The 22,015-nt window shown below is 39.0% G+C and overlaps 1 protein-coding gene across 2 annotated transcripts; it reads right to left on the reverse strand.

Annotated features, from left to right (window-relative positions):
- On the reverse strand, positions 1-20,222 carry LOC131300496 (uncharacterized). Of its 2 annotated transcripts, none has more exons than XM_058326373.1 (18): positions 19,722-20,222; positions 17,172-17,251; positions 15,573-15,623; positions 14,814-15,329; positions 14,370-14,627; positions 13,578-13,643; positions 12,905-13,084; positions 12,048-12,099; positions 11,693-11,965; positions 8,825-8,935; positions 7,385-7,567; positions 5,716-5,991; positions 4,631-5,251; positions 3,878-4,374; positions 3,727-3,787; positions 3,574-3,642; positions 1,139-1,719; positions 1-490 (listed from the first exon to the last, which is right to left on the reverse strand). In XM_058326373.1, exons 1-17 carry the CDS (start codon positions 19,932-19,934, stop codon positions 1,648-1,650), a joined length of 3,579 nt encoding a protein of 1,192 aa, XP_058182356.1. In that variant the 5' UTR covers positions 19,935-20,222; the 3' UTR covers positions 1-490; positions 1,139-1,647. The 2 variants fall into 2 exon arrangements, with proteins under 2 accessions (XP_058182356.1, XP_058182357.1); XM_058326374.1 differs by having other exon boundaries at positions 1-496.
- Positions 20,223-22,015: the final 1,793 nt, after the last annotated feature.

Consider the following 22,015-nt stretch of genomic DNA (forward strand, 5'->3'; position numbering starts at 1 on the left):
TCAGCTTTCTTAAAAGCAAAATAACAACACTTCAGTATATTCTGGAAATCTGTACTATACTCACTGGTTTCCATAGCCACTGGGCAAAGAAGTATAACAGCTAAAAATACAACACTTATCTTCCAAAAATCAATCCCCTAACCGTTAAGGCGGGCAAAATTTTCTCAACCGCTATTTTACAAAATTGCTGTACAAAGAAAATTGGGGAGATAAAAAGCCAAAAAGCCACACATTTACAATTTTGAAAAATAACCGAATGAAGCAAGAAAATAAATACCACCCCAAACATACACCATTGCTGATGCCCGTTGATGCACGTAATCCAATCAAAACCTTTGGCCCGTCAAATTGATGATTTGTCGCCCCTAATGCAGCTTCTTGCAGTCAAGGTGACACACACTCCTTTATGAATTAACAAACAACAGTCCAAGAAGAAATTTCACTCTGTACAAAGTATCTTGCAATGCTGCCCACTATGCATACACCACAACTGCTTCTACAGAGAGAAAAATCATCTATCAGCAAAAAGAATATCGACATAAAAGCATGGTTTATACTTGCAGCAGGAATAGACCCAGACAACACAAATCAACTCAGAAGGCTCTGTGAATAAAATGTTACTTTCAATAACATAGAACAACGCAGCCTTTGGTCGAAAAATGTGTGAAAAGGATAGAAGAAATTATCTACAAAACAGGGGAGTAATGTTTCACTTGCCTTGTGCCCTTTAGAATAGTGTCATCTAGGTCTAAAGTTCCACTATCGCTAAAAGAAAGGTAATTAACTACAGAAAATGCTAGCCACAAACCCAACCGGTGTTTATCAGCCTTGAAGTACGTGAAAACAGTATATAAATATATGCAAAGTTGTATTGAACCACGTAGAACATGCCTTGATCAAATACGCATGGATTCTCTCTCCTAAACCACAGTTCGCAGGACTGTGGATAGCAAGACCCATAAGATATTTGTGCCAACAGTGAGCATTAAAAGGTTGCGAGCTGTTTGTGCCATGGGGTATGTATTAAACAGACCTCATACAGAGAGGCTGATGGAAGAAAAACTAAAGAAATTTCAGTAAAACAGAATGGAGATATAGACAAAAGCTGAAGATTCACATTAGAGACAGAAAACCATACCTGAAGATGGTTACATTCCCTGATCTGAAACATCCAATGGTGAAACAGGTTCCGAGCTTAAATCAAGATATCCGAATATCAAGCTCCACAATTACCCATGAAAAGTCCCAGATCAATTCCTCAAGAGAACAAACAATTTGGTGAAGCAGATACGGGAAGGCAGACATTAATGCGGCTTCCAGGGCAAAATTCAAAAAAATTGCCATTTGCTTTTGAAATATACATAATGCAAGACAAAAGAAGCCAGCAAATCCAGTATCTGATAAGCCCAAATTCTGCTGTGCACAGAAACAATTCTTGTTTTCAATCTCCAAACCATTTAACACACGTCTTAAAAGATCAAGCATCTTCCACACTTTGGTTTTGTCCACACTTCATCCAAGGGATGGCAAAAACATTGAGAATCATGATTGACAATCTTCAAATTTGTCCATGATGCAGTGTCTCCATATGAAACAATATACCCCTCCAACATTGTGGTATCAGGTAATGGACCATTTTCCACAAGATCATTCATTTGACAGCTGAAGTATGCCACGCAACTGAAGGTAAGGATTCTCCAAAAGCTTTTCATTGTTGCTCTGCGCAAAAGGAGAATAGCCCACTTAAGTATCGCTACATGTCATTCGGGTACTAAGCAACAGATAGCAGTAATAACAAGATTCACGAAGAGACAAAAAAATAAATAGATAAATAAGAAGAAACAAGCTTGGAAAATGAAGAGCAAAAGTTTAAATCCCTTGATTACATATACTGGTGATCTATGAATAGGAGTCACCATACTATCTACCTCCTTCCGGTAAAACAAACCAGAGAACAATCTTTCTTTCTTTTTCTCGGCGAAAGTCAGTAGTGTTACTTGTAGTAAGGTTTAAACCCCAGCCAAATGCATGGGCGTACATGGTGCCGACCACTGGGTACCACTCCACTTGCAACCAGAGAACAATCTGGCGACACAAGTTTTTTTTCTTTCGTCAGATAACATTAAGTAGCTATTCTGCTATATGAGAGTTGTAGATGCTGACATTAATAAGATTAAAGATACATTTGCAATTTGTCAAAATTAAAAAAAGAACTTGGCGCACGGTGAACAAAAGTTTCATCGCTGACTTAAGTCACTTAACTACTAGTAGGGCTGCAAATGAGCCGAGCTGTTCGCGAGCAGCTTGAAGCTCGGCTAGGTTGTGGCTCGTTCAAGCTCGGTTCGCTAAACAAATGAATGGAGCTCAAGCCACTAGATGCTCGGCCCGCGAGCATATATCCGTATGTTATGTACATATCTCCTAGATTTATTATTTATTTATCTTTTTACTGCCAAAGTTAACAGGTAAGTGCCCTGTGGTTGTGTGACTTGTGTCTACCAAACGCTTTTGTAGAGATGACTGCATTCCTCTTGAGCATAAACCTTCCATGTGGGAAAGTCTGAAGAGGAACATCTTCTTTCAATGCCTCTTGTATTGCCTTTTTTGTTTGTCCTACATTGGACAACAAAGAGAACTTACATTCAGTGTTCCCCTACAAATAAAGAACCCCAGCACTTCACTTCAAATGTTCAGCAAAACAGATTTCATGGAAGCTCGAGCTCGGCTCACAAAATTCTGGGCGAGTCGAGCTCGAGCAGAGCGCCAAGCTCGGCTCGGCTTGGCTCATTCACAGCACTAACTACCAGTAATCTACATGCTGGAGCCATCGTACTACTAATCTCCTCGCCAGTATAACACTAAAATGATATAGTCAGCCATTGTACGATAACCAAGTTGTCAATGGATTACATGGATTTTTCTTTTATAGTTCCCTTGATTGATGCTAATCGTTTGGATAGACAACATGAAGCAGCTCACTGAAAATTAAGGCATGGTTACTACCAAGAAGCACCAGCTGAATGACCTCCAAAATCTTAGGTTCAACTTTCTGCCACTCGTTTACATAGAGTAAAGATCTGGAGAAACAGAAAACAAGGAGGTCCCTAGTGGATCCAAGCACCACCAGAACCTATCTATATAAGTATTATTGATTAAGTGATACCGGCAACGTGAAAACTCATGTCTAGGCAGCTGTTCCAAGGGTAAAGAAAGTGTGGGGAGTTGCATGTTATGTCTACTGGATGCGCACTATTTAGCAAAGCATCAAGAAAGTCCAGATCAACTGTGTGTCCTTTCCAAGTGTATGGAACTACTCTTGACTAGCTCCCTACTTCGAGGTCAACCACTAAAACATGGAGCCGTACATTAGAACTTCCACTTTTTCTTTTTTCTTTGCCGATTGTTGAATTTAGTTTCCCAACACTAGCCTCGTCTTGACATTAAGATTCGTATCTAGAAAAGTGTAAGTTATTACCAATCATTAAGGGAAAAAATTGACTTGAATATTGTTTTAAAACTATCGGTGCTTCAGGCATCAACATATTTTCCCATCAAACTATTTGAAAGGCGTACCTGCTGAGCTCTGGAAACAAGACTCTGAAGCATACGTTGGTATTTTTCAGGTTCTTCTGTCATCATTCTCTGCAAAATCCAAACTCCAGATTAGTTTGTGCTGGCTTGTAGCTAACGTATACAAATATTGTGCTTGGCAAAAGAGCGCCCTACCTTCAAAAGGAAAGTTGAGGAGTAATACGCCACCCTTGAGTCTGTATCATCTAAAAGCACCCTATAAAATACCAAAGTTGCAATGTTTATCAGACAATTACATAAGAAAAGAAAAGGCTATTTTATGGATAGAACATAGAATTGAAATTACCTAAAGAACTCCTCTCCGTCTACTGCTTGAAAAGAAGCAGGGTCTGCAGTGCATTTACCAATTAGAAGTAAAAGAAGGGTAGCCCGTATATCAGAAGTAGCACCAGGTAGGTTTCCTCTTCCTTTGCTACCAACAGAGACACCCAATGCAATATTGTCTGTTGCTGCTCCTTCAAGTTGAATTAGAGGCCAATAGAACAAAGCAGCAGGAACACGTCCAATCAAACGCATGGGCACAATGGCCTGTCCATGGAGAAGTAATGCAGCCATTGATGCGGTCTCGCAAATTGGAGTGTCATTGTGACCAAATATGTTCTTCATTTCCACGGATTCCTCCCAGAGGAAATTTTCTTGTTGGGGGAAATGTTCTCCTGCATCAGTCTTTTTATTTTGGTCTGTGTACTCTGTGACCTTACCATCATGGATTGTATCTCTAAATGGCATAGAAGTGGCTGGGAGTACTTTCAGGCACAATTGAGAAAATAGAATGTCGCACATCTGTTTTAGGAGCAGCAAATAGGTGAGAACATAAGGAGATGTTTAAGCTAAAGGCTTCCTCACAAAATTTATGTAACAAGATCATCTCATTGGGAAGAATATATTAACAGATTGCTAATAGGTAGACCAACTAATTCATACCAAAAATACTTGACACAGCTTTAACAGTTGCTATTTTACAGTTATCTTTATTGTAGGCAGAAAAGGAAAGAATGGAGGAGCGCTTAAGAGTCTCTAGGTTATCATATAGAATTACCTTCAAAATATTTATTCGGTCTGTTTCGTTTATCTGGGCCACCAAGGACAAAGCACAGCTCATAATGTCTATCACTGCATTTGCTTTCTCAAGGCGACTGCTGTCTTGTCCACCAGCTTCGTTGCTGCTTGAATACTGTGGCGCCTTCTCATCCAACAAAAATTTGCATCGCATAAGAAGCCTCTCTAAAACAAATAGGAAGCCCCATCGGATGATACTATTTTTCGACTTCAGAAGTCCGCACATTAGCCAAATTGATAAAGGAACATCTGAATCCACCAAATAATCATTGACAGCAGCCAGGGCAATTTTCTGCTGCAAGTTTCTGATATTGGACCATATACTTGCATTCCTATCCCCGCTAATTTCTTCCATCAGCAATTCCCCCAACCATACATACCCATTCTGACGACAAACAAGTCTTTCTGAATGAAGAAGAGAATGCAAAGTCGCCCATGAGAGCTTCACCTTCATAGCAACAGTGATTCCCAGAACTCCATCCTCAATGCTCTTCATAGACTTGTAAGATTTAGTTATCTGTACTGTCTGACCGAATTCTTTGTCTAGATGACTAAATGAATTTGTAAAAGTATCAAGTTTCTCAGTGATCTTCTCCAACAGCTGCAGAAATGTAATGATTTTCAGAATGCAGAAACATCAACAGAAAGTTCTGCAGCCTAAATTAAAAAATTTATCGCATGCTTCTGGGAAAGTGATTTCTCTTTTCAAACAAAAATAGGGAAAAAAATTAACAAACTCGAAACTACTACTGCAAGCTATAGAGTTGTGTGAAACAAGAAATGCATACAACATGACAAGGCCGAAAACAAATTATAAAAGGCCTACAAATCTTATTCCACTCCCTCTTCCAAATGATGAGAAAATTTCGTGTACATGAGCCAATTATACATACCAAGCCACCTATTGTTTGAACTACTGGCTTTATGCGTACAAAGTGATTTCTCAGCTTTCACAAAACCCCAAGCTTAACAGTATTACTCGATGCATGCAAGCAAATGCACAATATATATATATATATATAGAGAGAGAGAGAGAGAGAGAGAGAGAGAGAGAGAGAGAGAGACCGTATTTAGTCTATCACTGTTGGGATAAGTAAGCAGTGCAGCAGAAATCGATCTTCGTAAGAGCTCCCCAATTCCTTCTACACCAAGCTTGACAGAAAGATAAAAAGCTTCAGGCGCCTCTGCAAGCATAAGTAGGGTAGCAACAGGTTGAATCTCATCGTCACTATATTCTGATACCCCAGAAGCTTGGCATATCTCATTTATTAGATGCAAAACATAGTCAAAAAGCACCAGAAATAGATTTCTCCTTTCTTCCTTTGAGTTCGACAGCACCAACTGCATTAAAAATCAAATAATGAGGTACTTAAAATGGTTTTGGATGAGTATCACAAAACATTGTGGGTATTTTGTTTAACCAAGCAAGTTCAAGGTCTTAAGAGCCCAACCAATACTTGCATCTATTCTTCGTCGATCCCTGCACCACTTCCCATTTCTCCTTCTATGCTCTCTTCTTTAGCTACAAATTCTAGTTGTTTGTTTTTACCCTCAGAGTCTCTTAACATGGTTGGGTGTTCAGCAGCTACCAGCTACGATGACCTTCTTGAACTTCATATCACTAATTCCAACTTTCAATCTTCCTTCTCAACTACTACTTGTTTCCAATTTGTTTATGGTGTCTCATAGATCTTGCTCATTTGTGGCCTGTAGTGAACTGCTTGTCTCACCAATAATGAAGTGCTATCACTAGGGGATTATAAGTAATTAAGTATCACCTGCTTTTACATGCTTTTTGCACAGAACTATTGTTGATCTGATTGTTAGTTTGTCTAGTTATTACAAGACAAAAAGCATTCACTTAATCAGAAGATGTTTACAGCTAGGCCCATATAACAAACTCAACAGGAGTCATTTTATGCTCCTTATGGATGTCCAAATGAAGGACTTCGATGTCCAAGTTCAACAAAAATACATGAAATCTAGTTATAGGTGGCTTGTGCAAATAAAATGAAAATGGCATATGTTAATACATCATTAGGATGACGAGGACATCAAATCCCTCCTATTAAGTTGTTGATGGAGCTCTCAAACTCATTATGAAAAGCACCAAGAAAAATATTAAAGTCTCATTCGATAATGATGCCAACAAAAATCCTTTATTGAATACCCCCATCACTCCAAATGGAACCTTAGTACTCACAGGACTGCATCAAGTTCCAGCAACTACAAAGATGCTCTGAGGTTTACAAATCACATGACAGGCACTTATTTTGTTACTTTGTTCAGAAGATCAGCATTAACAGATCGATTGTAGATTTAGGATGCTGAGATTAGACCTACTTTGATAGGTTTTAGCCAAACCGCCTTTGGACAACAAAACACAGACTCCAGGGTACCCATGTACACAAGAAATGACAAGGGCAAGGGTCTGGGATATGTTGCTAAGCCTTATAACCGAAAATCAGACATCCATCTTCGTTTCTATAAAATAAAAGTTCAAGCAAATTTAGCCAGATCAGAAACATGACCCACCAGCTTCCTTTAAAGTTACAAACGGAACTGAATAATACTAGTAGTAGTTACAGATGACTACTAGCCCATAAGTGTTGCCAAATGCCCGATCAAAAGAAAAAGTGTCGCCAAATGCTAGATGCCCAAAGCAAGTTACTATTCATATATGGAATTCCTTCAAAAGAGTAATAATGTCTTTCCTGAAGAATCACAAACATACCTCAAGGAAGATAAACTCAATTCCACCGATCAGATCAACCTGCTCAACTAGAAACTTCGTGGTACTAGAAACAGTTATATCAGAAGCTTGATAAAACATGTTTGTTAGCATGCAAATAAGCTTGCTGCAAACAACTTCTGCCCAAGAATTTCTCCTGCTAACCTCTATAAGAGCCTTAACCACCTTCACATAGCAGAAGAAAAGTGCAAAATCAAACCAGACACTCTGGAGCATGCTAAGTAGAAGTAAAGAACACAACAACAAAACCTACAAGAATTATATAGCACATTAACACACGACTTAACCGAATGAGCAGAAACTATAGAAATGTACTACCTATACGCTACATAATTGATAGCAAATATGTCAAGTGACTGGAAACTGTAGCACGTTCTCATCATTGTCAACTTAGCACAATGGTAAAACAGTAAAAATACCAAGCTTGTTCTCATTCCTTTTTTCAGCTTCTTAAGATTTAGTCCCTCCATCCCCTATTCTCGGTCCATCTTTCCATATTGAGAAGCCCCAAACTGTTAGTCCTCTTTGAAAAATCAGAGTATAAAATTTGTTAGCTTCCAAAACTAGCATGCACAAACAATTAGAAATGCATTCAAAAGTGAGAATAAAGGGATGTCATTGGATCTGATGCCTTTTTATTCAATTCTAATGCAATTGTTACATGTCTCCTTAAAAAGTTAGAATACCTGAAAGGGGCCAAGAATATTGGATGAAGGGAATACTTAATAATGCACAACACAATAACTGCTCTAATATAAATCAATTGAAAACTTCAATACACAGTATTATAAACTCAGGCTAAGGTTTGTTCTGCTGAAAGCTTGACTTCAGCGGAGGCCTAAAAAGAAGCCACTACACAGGGTTCAAATCTGGCTATTCGATATCACCAGCACCAACAGGGGTAAGGAAAGCAAGCCATTTTCATCTATAAAACTGCAGTTAGAAGTACAAGAAAGCCCGCACACAGATAGGTATGTAACAAACCAAATCCCCAAATATTCACCACCAAATTTGAAGCAGTTGAGGGGACATATAATAGGGACAACAAAATAGAATAGTGCAATTAATAGAAAATTAAAGCATCAAACTGGAGAAGTTGAGAAAGCAAAAACCATAGCAGGTTTCAGGGCAAACTTTTTCCTCCAAAAAAAGCATTACATAGCTTCAACTTCTCCCTTTACCTAGTTTTAGTATGGATGATTAGATATAACTACATAATTATTTCTCAGCAAAAATGGGTTTCAACAAGATACATGAGCTTGCAAAATTCATCAACAGCCCAAAATATAAACCAAAAGAATGTTTCCAATAGTTGCAGCCCAGACAAAATACACTAAAAGGTTTCTCACCAATCTAAGATCCATGAGATGAAAATTGCCCTACACAGAAAACACCTGACCCAGCAGGTAAAAGATGACTCACCCTTATATCAAGACCTTGTAATCTGCTCCTCCTGATTTTGCCTCTATCGCATACAAAATATAGTAAGCAGCTTAGAGCAGAAGCCCAGACAGATTCTTCCTTCTCCTGTATCTGTGACATAATAAGATGGTAAGGATACATATTACAACAATAACAGTACACATGTAATCCCCAATCAATGGTGGTATGGGCGGAGGAGGCTGGAGAAAGACCTAACCTTTGGCAATATATGCACAAAGTGGCTGTCTCAGAAAGTTTTACTACTGAAATAGTGTCCCCTATACCTCAAAAAATTGAGGAACTAGATGATACATGAAGTGAAAAAAAAGATACAAACAAATAAACAAGATTTATGTAGGACAAGATGGACAATCAACATTTGAGAGAAAAAACTCTAGAGCATAACAAAACGAAATCAAACAAATTGCTAGTGTCATTTCAACGTCATTCAAGAAACTTTTTGAGCAACAATGACCTGAGCTATGTCTTGTACTACCAAAGTCAAGAAAAAAAAGGAGATTCTCCTTCACTTAGTTAACTTCTTTAATCTAATCCTGGATAGACTCGTATCTTTGTATCATAAGAAAGAATCAGGGAACACAAACATAGCCACAAACTACCTGACACTGAAAATCAATTGATGAGTTTCTTATAAAACATTTCATAAGTCAATTACTATTTAGATATTCCACCTACAAAAGTAAACTGCAGAAGATGCCGCTCCCAAATGTCATGTATATAACGCAAACTCCTAACTTAATATGATATTCTTGTCCTCGAATAGTTTTGGACCACTGCATACTTTATGTTGCTCATGCAATTTAGATATGTTTCAAGACACATTTTGGGTGCAAGAGTTCCAATTTCAAAATCCAAGTGTTACTACTATAGGATTCACCGGCTTGTGCTACAAGTGACCAAGACGTGGAAAGAATCCTGAAATTTCATCTTAAACCAGACAAGGTTTAGAATCATCCAACCAGACATAAACTCGACGGAGTCTGTTGGTTGATGACATAGCAGGCTGCATTTGATGCAGTGAATGGGGCTCAACATTGTCTATGAAATTTTTTAACCTACTCAACAAGCAACTGCAATTGAACAATCACTTCTAAATTCATGGGTTCCAAGCATATTGAGGGCAAACACCATGAGCGATTAGTGGAATTAGCCAACCGCATAAACAGACTAGGTTTTAAGCCGATCAAATAAAAAAAAAAACAGACTAGGTTTTGATATTTGAAGTCTTTCCTTTTTCAATGGTTTTCCATCGGGCATCTTCTGATAATTGAAGTCAGTAAGAGTAATTTCTTATTCTGACTCCTTGGGCATCTTCAGAAAATTGACTTTTTTCAGTTCTTTCTAATCACTTCCCAATCTTTGATACACAATTGCTCATACAAGCTTTCTCAATTTTCTCTTCAACCCAACTCTAGGCAGCCTAAAATAGTATATATATCCATACGTAACTACTATAGCCTGTGTATTTAACTCCTTGTTACCAGTACTTGCCCAGAGTAAGTAGATCCTGACAATTATACAATTACTTGGTAAAATCAACAAACTTAACAGATAAAAGTAATCACGCTCTGATGCTTAATGAGACCATCTCATACGCCTCCTCAAATATTGGGAAAGTATAAAAAAAAAAAGATCAAAAAATGTGCAGCACAGCAGTTTCCAAAACAACATAAATTGTAACCCAACCAGAATTCGATACAATAAACCAACACCCAAACCCACCACACTCCATCTTTTATGTGCCAGATTCCGGTCCGAGAAACCCGTTTACACTATTTCACCAATTTCAACATGGCCAAGCAAGAATCTCTCCCTACCGCCAAGGCCAGCTTTCCCAAGGGGTGAATGGAGAGGTCATTTCTGCCTTCCTTATGACCATTAAACGGTTTTGAGGTGGACAAAGGGTTGGTGTCACAAATGCAGAAAGCGATGTCATCACAGGTCAAAATGTAAGATGAGGTTCCAGGGTAAGAAAAGGGACTCGTTGGGAAGGAGGAGGTCACTGACGGAGGCAGAGTGTTCAGTAAGGGAGCGATAATTGGCAAACTGGAGAGGTCAAAGGTCTCTATGGTGTTGTCGGCACGGCCAGATGCAACAACAGAACTGGCAACTAGGACATAATTAGGTGCTTTAGGGTCACGGTTTCATGGAAATTCTTTAGGGTTTTGAAAATCCCCAAATGAATCGCTCGTACGTGCCAGCCACAAAACTCATCTTCACCATTCTCTCTTTGTATGGCTAGATATGTCATGTCTTTATGGTAATTTATGGTAATGGTAACCACCACACACTAGGCAGTGGTTAAGGGTGCATATAAAGCTATAAATTTAAAGATTTCAATACACTTTTTGATACACCACACATTTCTACACTCTTCTTACATATCCTAACACACTTTTTGAACCTTAAACACCACCCAAAGGGATGTGATTAGCATTTCCCATGTCAATACATATGCATATATTATCTCGTTAGTTTCCTTGGATGTATATACTTGAACAAATGTTCGTTATTCAGCAAGCACATGTCCAGGTAGTGGAACGGATATGAGCCCGATCCAATTTTCTCCTTGCTGGTTCTGCCAGATTCAGAGAGGATTTATCATCAGTTGCATTAGAGTGACATCAAATTTGGCCCAAACTCGAGTAGCCGACAGGCCTAGCTGGCTACGCTGTATAAAGTTTCTGCCTCTTAAGTTCCGGTTGACAGTACAATCTTTGGTTCTACGCATGTAACTCAACTCCACATGGAACACGCAACAAGGATGATTTAGTGATGCTTTCTGAAAAGTATTGTACATTTTGACTTTTCATGTTTGGTCATAAAAGAATCCCTGATGAGATGTACCTGAACGAGATGAAGAAGAATCTCATACAGAATGCTTAAAATCCAAGTCTCAAAGTTATTGATTGCTGAAGAATTTCCCATCTTCTTAGTAAAATCTGATTCCCTCTTTCCTTGGGGTGAAAATATTTCTTCGTTGTCCAAGAATGTTTCTTCTTCAACAGTGGCTGTGTCATCAAGTATTATTGGCTCCAATAGATGACCATGGACCCCAAGGTTTAAGATTAAATCAAAAGCACGAGACCTTGAAGCCAGTCTGGGAGAATTAACCATTTCCTGATAAAAACACAGCATCAGAACACCAGAAGGGAAAAAAACAAAACAAAAACAAAACGACGAATAGAAATAGATCCAGCACCTCAAGCATTGACAGAGTGAGAGGAGCAGCGGTTCCAGAATCCAATACATACCTACAAAACAAAAGCATACATAACATGACAAATTACATGAAACAACGTCTATTAAAACAATACATGACACTAAGACCACCAAATCAATCCTCTCAAAATTCTATGCTTTTGTTCCATAGTCTATTCATAGCTTACCATCATTTTTTATTGAACTTACAAATTGACATTTAAAATATATCACTACGCTGCTTGCAAATATTTGGAAAGCGCTACGCATTTCGTTGAAGTTATATGCTTCAGATAATTTAAATTTATAAGGCATAGATGACAAAGAAAAAGTGTGTACAAAGGTTGATGTTTCGCTTAATGAGACAACTTTTGGGTCCCAAAGGCAAAGAAGATCCCTGCCTGTTTTTTAAACCAGGGGGTCTAGGTGCCTGATTCTGAAACATGAAACCAACCACTGTGCTGAACCCACAAATGAATAATCAAAGGGCTATTTTATTAAAAAGGGGAAATTTCGAAGGATTCAAGACACCGCAGAATGCCAAAAAAAATATCATTATAAATATCTCAGTGTGTTCTTTCTTAAGGGTTTCATGGGCTTAATAATGTTGAAATGATAATAAGAGAGGAAGCCAAGTGATCAATGTCAAATAAGTACTAGATAAAAATCCATATCCTCATGAAGGTCCCCACCATATGGTTTTACAAGCGATGTGGTTCGGGTAGAAGCCAGAGATAATCATATGCACAACTATCTACAGAGAGAGAAAGAGAGAGAATGTGTCTCCATTTAGTCAGACACAATAGCATAGAAGAACGGATTGTAAAAATCCTAGTAAAGGAGTACATTAGAGCATACATGTCAATAACGAGTTTGATGAGAACGCTCACAGCCACGTCCACTGATGGCTTTCCACCGTTGTTACTTAACTTGGACGAGATAGTCATGTGATTAGTACATGGAGGTGGTGTCTCTGAGCAAACTGCAGCAATGACCTCACATACTTCCACTTGATTCAACCGCAAAGGTTGTTGCTCACTGTTGCACAAACAAAAATTTTGTAAGAGGTGCCAGGGAGAGGGAACTCGGCAATGACAACTACAATGTTAAATGTCTTTGCTGTCAACATCAGCCAAACAAGAAGTTCTGACAATGTGAATTTAACAACTGAAATCCCTTCAACGCGATGTAGGATAAATAAAAATGAAGTCAAAGGGGAGAAATCACAAAGGTCTAAGATTCTAAGCATGCTGATTATCACAATGACCATTTGCAACAATTAAAGGGGAAAGAAAGTGAGAAAGAATAGAGCTCCTCCAAGAAAATGCATTGTTAGGACTTAGGACGTATAAGCAAATGTAGTTCAAAAACTATTGTCCATTACCCCTACACAACTTATAGAAATGGAATTACATCGAGAAGGCTACATATTCTCACTTAACAAACTATGATCGATAGACAAACATTTGAGAGATGTACAATATTTAACAACATAAACCATAAAAGACGAAGTCTTCCATCCTGTTAGTACCTGTAGTGCCGATACTGGAAAAGTTGCCGAGCACGTGGACGGAATGTGATCAACGGAGAATCTTCCCTGAAAAAATAATCACATTCTCCCAACAGTTACTTCATAATACAATCGTATCTTTCCGTACATGCACATGCCTCTTCCAAGAAAATTTTATAAGCACAGGAAAACTCGAGTTTCCTTGACTCCTAAATTACTTCTAATTTCTAAACAATTTGTGAGTTCCCCATAACCATTCTCTTTCTACATGACATTTGATTTTATCTAGCTTGAAGGATCACCTTCAATTGGATTCAGGCATAACACTCCTTTGAAATCAAGGAGACACGGTTCCACCCTGTAGTCCAGAGAAATAAGTAGTTGAATGATCATAGGCAAAGCGGTAACTTCAGATTGTTTTTCATCTAAGTTTTAATCTTTGTTTGGTTTTGAGAAATTTTTTTGATGTAATGAGTGGTAATGAGTGGAGAGAAAGATAGAAAAACTTATTGAGAATCAAGTGAACAAAGTATATGCGTTTAGTCAAGGAAAATTTTCATTTCTCAAACTCATACGTTGGAGACTCCTAAAACTTCTCCCCTTTTTCTGTCTCCTGTTTCTACTTCTGGAAATTTCTCCAGTATGAATAAAACCTTAAGCCATATACACTCCCCACTGCCATGCTACTCGCTTAACCCCAAGCTGGCCAAAGTTGCAATTTTTTGCACTCCCTCTATTTGGCAATTTTTGCTTGAACATCCAAATTAGACGAAAAATGCAACTATAATAGCATAGTGAGTGAGAATGACATGCCATATCTGATGAGGGTCTGGTTTTGTGCGTTTAGATGCTGTTATTGATCTCAAGTGCGCACGGGCAGAAGCAGAACTGGTGACCGTAGTGAGCAAGGAGGGCTGCAACAGCTGACCAAGGTAAGGCATATCAGTAGTCCCAAAATTTCTCCGAGATTGGCCCTTAATTTTAGCTTCCATATCCCCTACAAGAAGAGCCGCCGCACCTACTTCAAGGAAACTGCGTGTACTCGTGTCTTGGGAACTTGGAACACGATCACTGCAAAGTTGGGTTTTCAAGCCATACAAGAAACCACAAGACAGCCAAATCAAACTTTATAGTTTTACTCTGTACCTTTTCCCCTTTACCCTAATAGAACTCCAATCCAAAACATCTACATATAAAACTGTTGTAGAGTGATAATAACCCCAACAATGCCAAAATGTGCAGTTAGAAATCAATTACCTTTCAGTTGAAAGCAATGACGATTGTCCGTCCCTACACCAACGCCATTTCAGAACATCGAGGGCTATGAACTCAAGATTGTCCATTCCATCACTTTCTTCCACAATTGGTGAGTTTGAAACAGATAAAGTTGACGCCTCCTTGTTCTCTAACGATTCTTTATTAGTTGCAGGGCTCAATTGGGAATTAAAGGATTTGCTCAATAAAGATGACAATGACGGAAGTGACTGCCTTGCAGAAGGAACTCCAGCAAATGCTGCTGGTTGGAAAGACCGTTTTGGCAGATGTTGAGCCACTAGCGAGCGCACGTAATCTAAGGACTTCACAAGTGCTAGTGATGCAAAATTTGATACAGGCAAAGGAGGTATATTTGTCGTAGTTGATGATGCTCCAGATTGTTGGCTAGAAGGCTGCGACCATGATGCTGATCTACGGCTCGGATTAACATTGCACTCAGCAATTATGTTCACACAAAACCGATCAATCTGTTTTAATGTATCCTCACTGGGTTTATATCTGCAACAAGTGAAAAGCAAGCGCATGCATGAAAATTGAAGAAAGCATCCAGCACTTGGATGGCTTTCAGTGGGAACAGGTAAATCGAGGCAGTAATTTAAGGGGGTGATTAATAAGATTAAGCACATGAAAAGCAGAATTGATAGCTAATTCAATTATTTCCAAGTATAACCTAAATTCAGGCCCTTCAATTTTAATCCAACCAAATAAAAGCCAGGATAATTTGTTCCAAGAAGAAAGTACCTTAGAAGGTACCGTTTCAGGAGTGCCACACACCTTGCAACTACTGCTGGGCTGTTGCAAATAAAACCGGTATCAGCAGCCAAAAAGGTATGTTTTCATACCTAAAGCAAGAACATCACAACAAGAAACTCGTATGGTTGAGGGGCTTAACAACATGTTTTTGAGGTTTACTCTGGGAAAGAACCCATTCTTAAGGAAACAAACCAAACCAAACAAAGCCTTAAGTCCCAATCAATTGGGGGTGGCTACATGAATCTATTTTTTCCATTGAGCTCTACCGAGCGTATCGTGTTTCATGATATTCACACAAAAAATTAGATCCTTTTGAACTACCGCCTCTAATGTCCATTCTTAAGGAAACACCAAGAAGATATTCTCTAATTCTCATAAACAATTTCGCTTGAAAGTACATAAATTATATAAGCAAGAGTGTTACTATCTGAGAAGCATGACAAAACAGATCCATGATTTGAATGGACAACAAGGACTACATCTGATTACATAAATCAGATAAGGTGGAAATTATATAGAGGGGCCACCACTTAAAATTTGGCTAAGCATAAACCAGGTGATTTTACTTGTTTCGAAACAAAAATTCACATTCTCCCCCTTCCCAAGCACACTAGATACCCTCCATCTCTGATCACTGGAGACGACTAGCGGCAACCCACTGTGACCCTATCCCACCACATCCGGTGACTTCCCCTACCTTTAGCCACACTCTCTGGTAACTTCCCACATTGGCTGCGCCATCAAGCTATTCCCCTTCTGTCGGCAACCCTCTCCGGCCATTCCGACCTCCTCGTGGCAACCCCTCTGTCCACTCCGTCACTTGTTTACAAAACAGGTTTCCAATTTGCATGAGCATCAAATGTGTTTTCTGGGTTTTTGTTCTCCATTGGAACAAACATAAAAACTTGCTCCTGTTTCTGTGAACATAAAATTGAAAACTGACAACCTTAGCGAATATACCCTAAAATTTTGTATGTTGCTAGCACAAAGAAGACATGTAGTCACTCCATACAGCTTACATGAATTTGTTGCCTCACTCTTTGCAGCCTGTTTCACCACCAGCCAAGCAACCAAGTTGCTTGATGTGGGTACATGGGTCTACAAGCAACATCAATGCCACGATATCGCCATGTGGGCCCCTGCATTTATTGCCAAATTGGTTTCGAGCTGGATTGTTAACATATGGATTTACTGATTTAGGGTTCAAGAGGCTTTGGGCAAGACTGAGTTTGTTCCATAAACCTCCTGTAATTTGATGGTTCAGATCCTCTTTCATATTATCCTTCCTAGAAGGCTACTTCGGGTAATCCACCCAACATATATCCAGCCTATGAACCTTGTCTCAAGTATGCTGACCATTTGAACAAACAATAGACATTCCAGGTAAACATAGTAAATCACCGAGAAAGATTTAAATTTGGAAAGAATATTCGAGGTCGCACATAGGACTGAGATGCTATGCTATGAAGTAGAACACAGCTATAGCACGTGTCTAGAATATCAAAACACCAAATGCAGCACTGTTTGCAGTGAAGGTGCCGAAAGTAAGTATACAGTACACAATGCTTCCAAATACATGATACAAACCTGCGCTCCTTCTCTGCAAGAGTGTGTTCTAAGACGACACTGTAAGCTAAGTCAGTTGTAATATGTGCTGCAAGGTAGTCCTGAAATAAAGAAAGCAAAATCATAAAACGTGATTCCACAAAGCGCATATCTAGATTTTATGTATGGGCATCAAATACTTCTTACTAGCTTCTTTTTCAGTCAAAAATCGAGGGAAGAGAAATTAAGTTAGACCCAGGCTACCTGATTGGCCCGCAGGTGAGAACGAGGTTGTTGGGTCGGAAGGTCAAGGCATGGTCAAGGAAGAGGTCACCACAGGGAACCAACTCCTCTCATGAGATAAGATCTCAGGTTATTGTTATGGATTTATTAACGTTTTCTGGGGGTGTTGGATTAACTCAGTAACTCGCCCTGGGCAGGGCCACAATGGAATCTTTATGGAAGTTCTCTGAGACTCTGAGCTATACAGAGGTAGAAAAGGCATTAACTTCCTAGGATATGAACGGAAGTCTTGCTAACCAAAACACCTCACAGTATAAAAATACAAGGCATAGTCTTCCTAAGGGACAAGATGGGCTACCATACTTATTTATCATACCCCAAACTAGACCTAGATACTTCCTTCTTCTCAAGAATGTCACTAACTAATGCATCAGAGTGCTCCAACCTATCACCCCAAGTCAAGCAGCACTTACGTTGTCTCCGTGTAAAGGAAGAGGAATGCAGTGTTGCACTCGCTAATTAGTCAAGATTACATCATCAACCTCCTCACTTAGTTGCAGGAACCTCCTACAGGGGCCATGCTCTTCCCTCCCTAACCTCACTCTAGCTGAGTCTAGCTCCTATATAGTAAACCATGTTCTCAATGGAGATGGAATTCCTTAATTTTAAATCCCAAACAAATAAAAGAGGAGCAACCAAGAAAATGAAAGTCTAGCAGCAATAAAATCATATGACCAATCGACTTCAAATATTCTTGTACTTTGCATCAGTGTAACATTAATTATATATACAAACTAAAAATTTGCAGCTGATAACAATCTCTAGCATTTATTCCCATATAGAAAGGCATATTACAACTAAGGAAAAACAAGTTTCTAAGATCACAAAGGTTGTTTATAAAATACGTCGAACTTATGAACACTTCCATAGGTGCTCCCAATCTTGGTAGAATTCGATAACTCAATTAAGAGCATAACATTGAATATATGTAAGTGCTCCAAAGAGAATGTAATTGGTGGCCGGGCAATAAAAAGCGGTCGGTAAAGCATAATCACCTACCACTAAAACAGTTTTAACTTTAAGTTCGAGAGGCAGGAGATCTGACCTATCATTGATTGCTAAGTTGCTAAGTGAATATAACTTACGGTAGTTTTGAATTTAATCTTAGCAAAAAGTCGGTTGGGGAAATTAAATGCAATCGGAAAAGCATAGTCACCTACTACCAAAACAGTATTAAATTTAAGTTGGAGAAGCGGGAGGCCTGACCTATCATTGAATGCTAAGGAGCTTAACTTAAGGTAGTTATGCATTTAATCTTAGAAGAAAGTCAGTGGCTGGCCATTTAACGGAGGTCGGAAAAGCATATCACCTACCGCTAAAAAAGCTTCTGCTTTAAATCTGATACATGACCTACATTGCATGCTGCGACTTCATGTGAAGGCAGTTTCAAATGTTAATTGTAGAGTTATGCTTATGTCATTCATCAGTAATAAATTGGTACCGTACTAAAGATAACTATTATCAAACACCTTTTGTTTCCTCAACGCTATCTACCCACCCGAAGATAAATCACTTTTTCTGCTAAATGCGCAGCAACCGCAAATAGTCAATCATTTGCCTGCGGAAGTACGTACTTTCCTTTGTCCGAGAGTCCACGTGCTTGTCAGTTGCCCAAATGGCAACAACTCTTGTATTACACCAGAAACACAAAAACGAGAATCTTGTTCTTCGAATAGGTACAAAAATCCCTGCTTCCATGAAAGAGGCATTATGCCATATGGAAAACTCAATGTGTGGTACTGCATGACTGAATTACCGCATCAACCGCGTAATGGAGTCACGAAACCAACCAAAGTACCCATGTAGCAAGGAAAAGCAATAACATAATTGTTAATGGAAGTGCTAGGGGTTTGTGAAAATGATATGCATTTGCTAATCTTAGTGGACTATGTAACCCTTGACAGAGAAGAATAACGAAAGGTTACTCATGTCGTAACCCGAGTTGATTGGGACACAAGGCTTGGTATGGTTTGTTTGGTTTGCTAAGTACCCATTAAATGCCGCGAAGTATCTTATAATCTCTTCACAAGAAAACACTACATTCTAGATTCTCTTCACAAAGTTGGCCAAATTACTGATAATTGGCAATGTAGCATTAACCAATTCTCAGAGGGATCTGATTTCAAGCACTAGAAACACATCAGTAAAACACGAAAGTATCTAACAGCGTTTAAACAATAGATACCAGTAAACCCTAGATTCCTACACTTAAACCATCAGAAACAGACTAAACAGCTCCAAGATCTTTAAAAAAAAACGAAACTACGAGAATGACGAGATTGCCCATACCCGCAGAGTCCTCGACGCGTCGGAGGCAACGGCGGCGGGGCTCCCGTGGTGAGACGACGGCGAGAGGCAGTCGGCGACGGCGCGGCGGAGAGGCTCCGGCGGCTTCTTCAGCGACGAGGATCTCAACCTGGAGGCCCCGCCCGCGCCCAGCTGCAACCTCGGGCACACGATAGGGCTCCGCGACGGGCTGTTGCTGTAGTTCGACGTCGACATCGATTGGCTCTCCGGTCACTCTGCATCAACACACGGATACATGTGTTTTTTTATACATACGTTAACCTAGATTTAGCAGGAGCCGGTGCCTGCGGAATTCTCATTTGCGTTTGGGAGCAATGGTGTGAACTGTTCGTCGTGTGACACGAAGAGAGAGAAAGTGAAGAGGAGAGAGAGAGAGAGAGAGAGTAGTGTCAAGTGTGTTTTGTTTTTGAGAATTTGGTTGAATTTTTTTGAAGTGTGGTCAGTCGGGTATTAGCTGTATGTATAAAGGGTAGTTTAATGAGGGTTATAGCTGGCAAGCGCTGCGATTATGGTTTACTTTAATTGGTGGATTGGGTTGGATGGGAAATCGAATCAGAATCAGAATCATAACAAAGGAGAAAATATATATGGTAAGTACTTTATAATCTGTTGTTGCCTATTTTGCTATTTGTATTTATCTGCCCAAGTGATCTTATGTGGTGATGATAAATATAGTGTAGCATTTTTATCATTTCACAAGTTCTTTTTTTTTTTACGCACATCAAAAGACAATATAGTAAATTTATGTGGAGGTAAACAAAAAATAGTGGAATGTAGATGGTAAATAGGGGGGCTGTGAAATGAAAAGTCTACGATTTCCGACCAAAGGGATCCCGACGCCCCGCCGGGCCCACTCTGAGCATCTACACATATCGGATGCCGTTAATTCTCGCGAAGGTCCACTCGATTTTTTTTTTTTAGAATTTTTGGACGGCTCGGATTAGCCATCCGGTGACCAGAGTGGGCTCGGCAGGGCATCGAAATCTGATTGGGATCTCTTTTGGGTCGAGAACTGTAGCACCGCTAGCCGTGAAAATCAATTCCCTACTGGAAACAATGGTTTTTTTTTTTTTTTTATCCGCTGCTGGAAACAATGTTGAAAATCTAAGTTTGATGTTCTCTCTCTCTCTCCTATGTTTCCTTTCTTTCTTATTTTTCAGATATATACATACCAAGGAAACACAACTTAAGATAAGTGACAAAAGTATATCATATGTACATTTTGAAAATATATACGCAATAAAAGAAAGGGAGTGAGCATTTGTACGGAGAGAATGAACGTTGAGTAGGCAAGGCAAAGCAAATAATACGTACTAATAGTATGTGTTGCATCTTAGCAGAGGACAGGGGAGTTTTACTCGTATGAGAAATTTACTTACGAGAAATTGGCAAAGAGATACTACCATACCCTAATATTGGTGAATTTCTTTGGCATCGCTGATAATTGTAATAGGCAATAATGGCGTACACAATGACACTAGAAGCTTAAAAATAACATTCGTCGTAAAGTAGTTAACACGTTAACATCGAAAAAAAATGAGATAAAGGAGAGGCTAGCCATGGTATATATTTTTAAATCTCTTAAAATATATATAAATGTAATTATTCAAGCATAGTTACTTCAAATAGTACTAAAACAAATAATTAAAGAAAAACATGAGAATACTTGAAAAAGATAATCTAAAATTGGATTACGTATTGAATGTAATCATTGCACTATATAAATGCTTAAATTCTTTTGGGCGACTTGAGAACATGACCTTACATTTTTAGTAATTTCGTCAAGAACCTTAATTTCAACGTGAATATGCCTTTGAGCGAACGGGAAATAAATTAGTAATGATGCGAGATAGTGGGCCCAAACTTCTTTTTAAGATGTTTTAAAATGAATTTCTTCTAGTCTTGAGGAGGGGGGATGAAGCCTTTGTCCATGGGCTTTTACTTCTTTTTCCCGACTTCATGGTGAGCTCATCAATTTTATCCTTCCCATTTTTTGAACACTGCTACCCCTTTTCCGCACTGTCCAAATATCATGCGCAGAAGACTTACCACTTACAACAATATTCCCAGTTATCTTCCCTTCTTCTTCTTCTCTCTCTCTCTCTCTCTCTCTCTCGTAAATGAGAAAGTTTGAGCTACAATCTGAAGATTTTGTATATGTAAGAAACTTGGCAAAAACAATCTACATTCCGAGGTGCTCATAAGTTAATCCGAGTCATCCTACATTACTCTTTAAAAATAAAAAAAACTATATTGTTGTTCCGCCTCATATGAAT

The sequence above is a fragment of the Rhododendron vialii genome, chromosome 9a, assembly GCF_030253575.1.
Source record: "Rhododendron vialii isolate Sample 1 chromosome 9a, ASM3025357v1".
In the NCBI taxonomy this organism is placed as follows: domain Eukaryota; kingdom Viridiplantae; phylum Streptophyta; class Magnoliopsida; order Ericales; family Ericaceae; genus Rhododendron; species Rhododendron vialii.

Excerpts from the sequence above, each read along its gene's own strand:
- LOC131300496 (XM_058326373.1), bottom strand. The coding sequence starts at position 19,934 with ATGTCGACGTCGAACTACAGCAACAGCCCGTCGCGGAGCCCTATCGTG. Across the intron at positions 13,085-13,577 it reads TTCCAGTATCGGCACTACAG|TGAGCAACAACCTTTGCGGT; the intron begins GTACTAACAGGA and ends TTTGTGCAACAG. Across the intron at positions 11,966-12,047 it reads TCACTCTGTCAATGCTTGAG|GAAATGGTTAATTCTCCCAG; the intron begins GTGCTGGATCTA and ends TGTTTTTATCAG.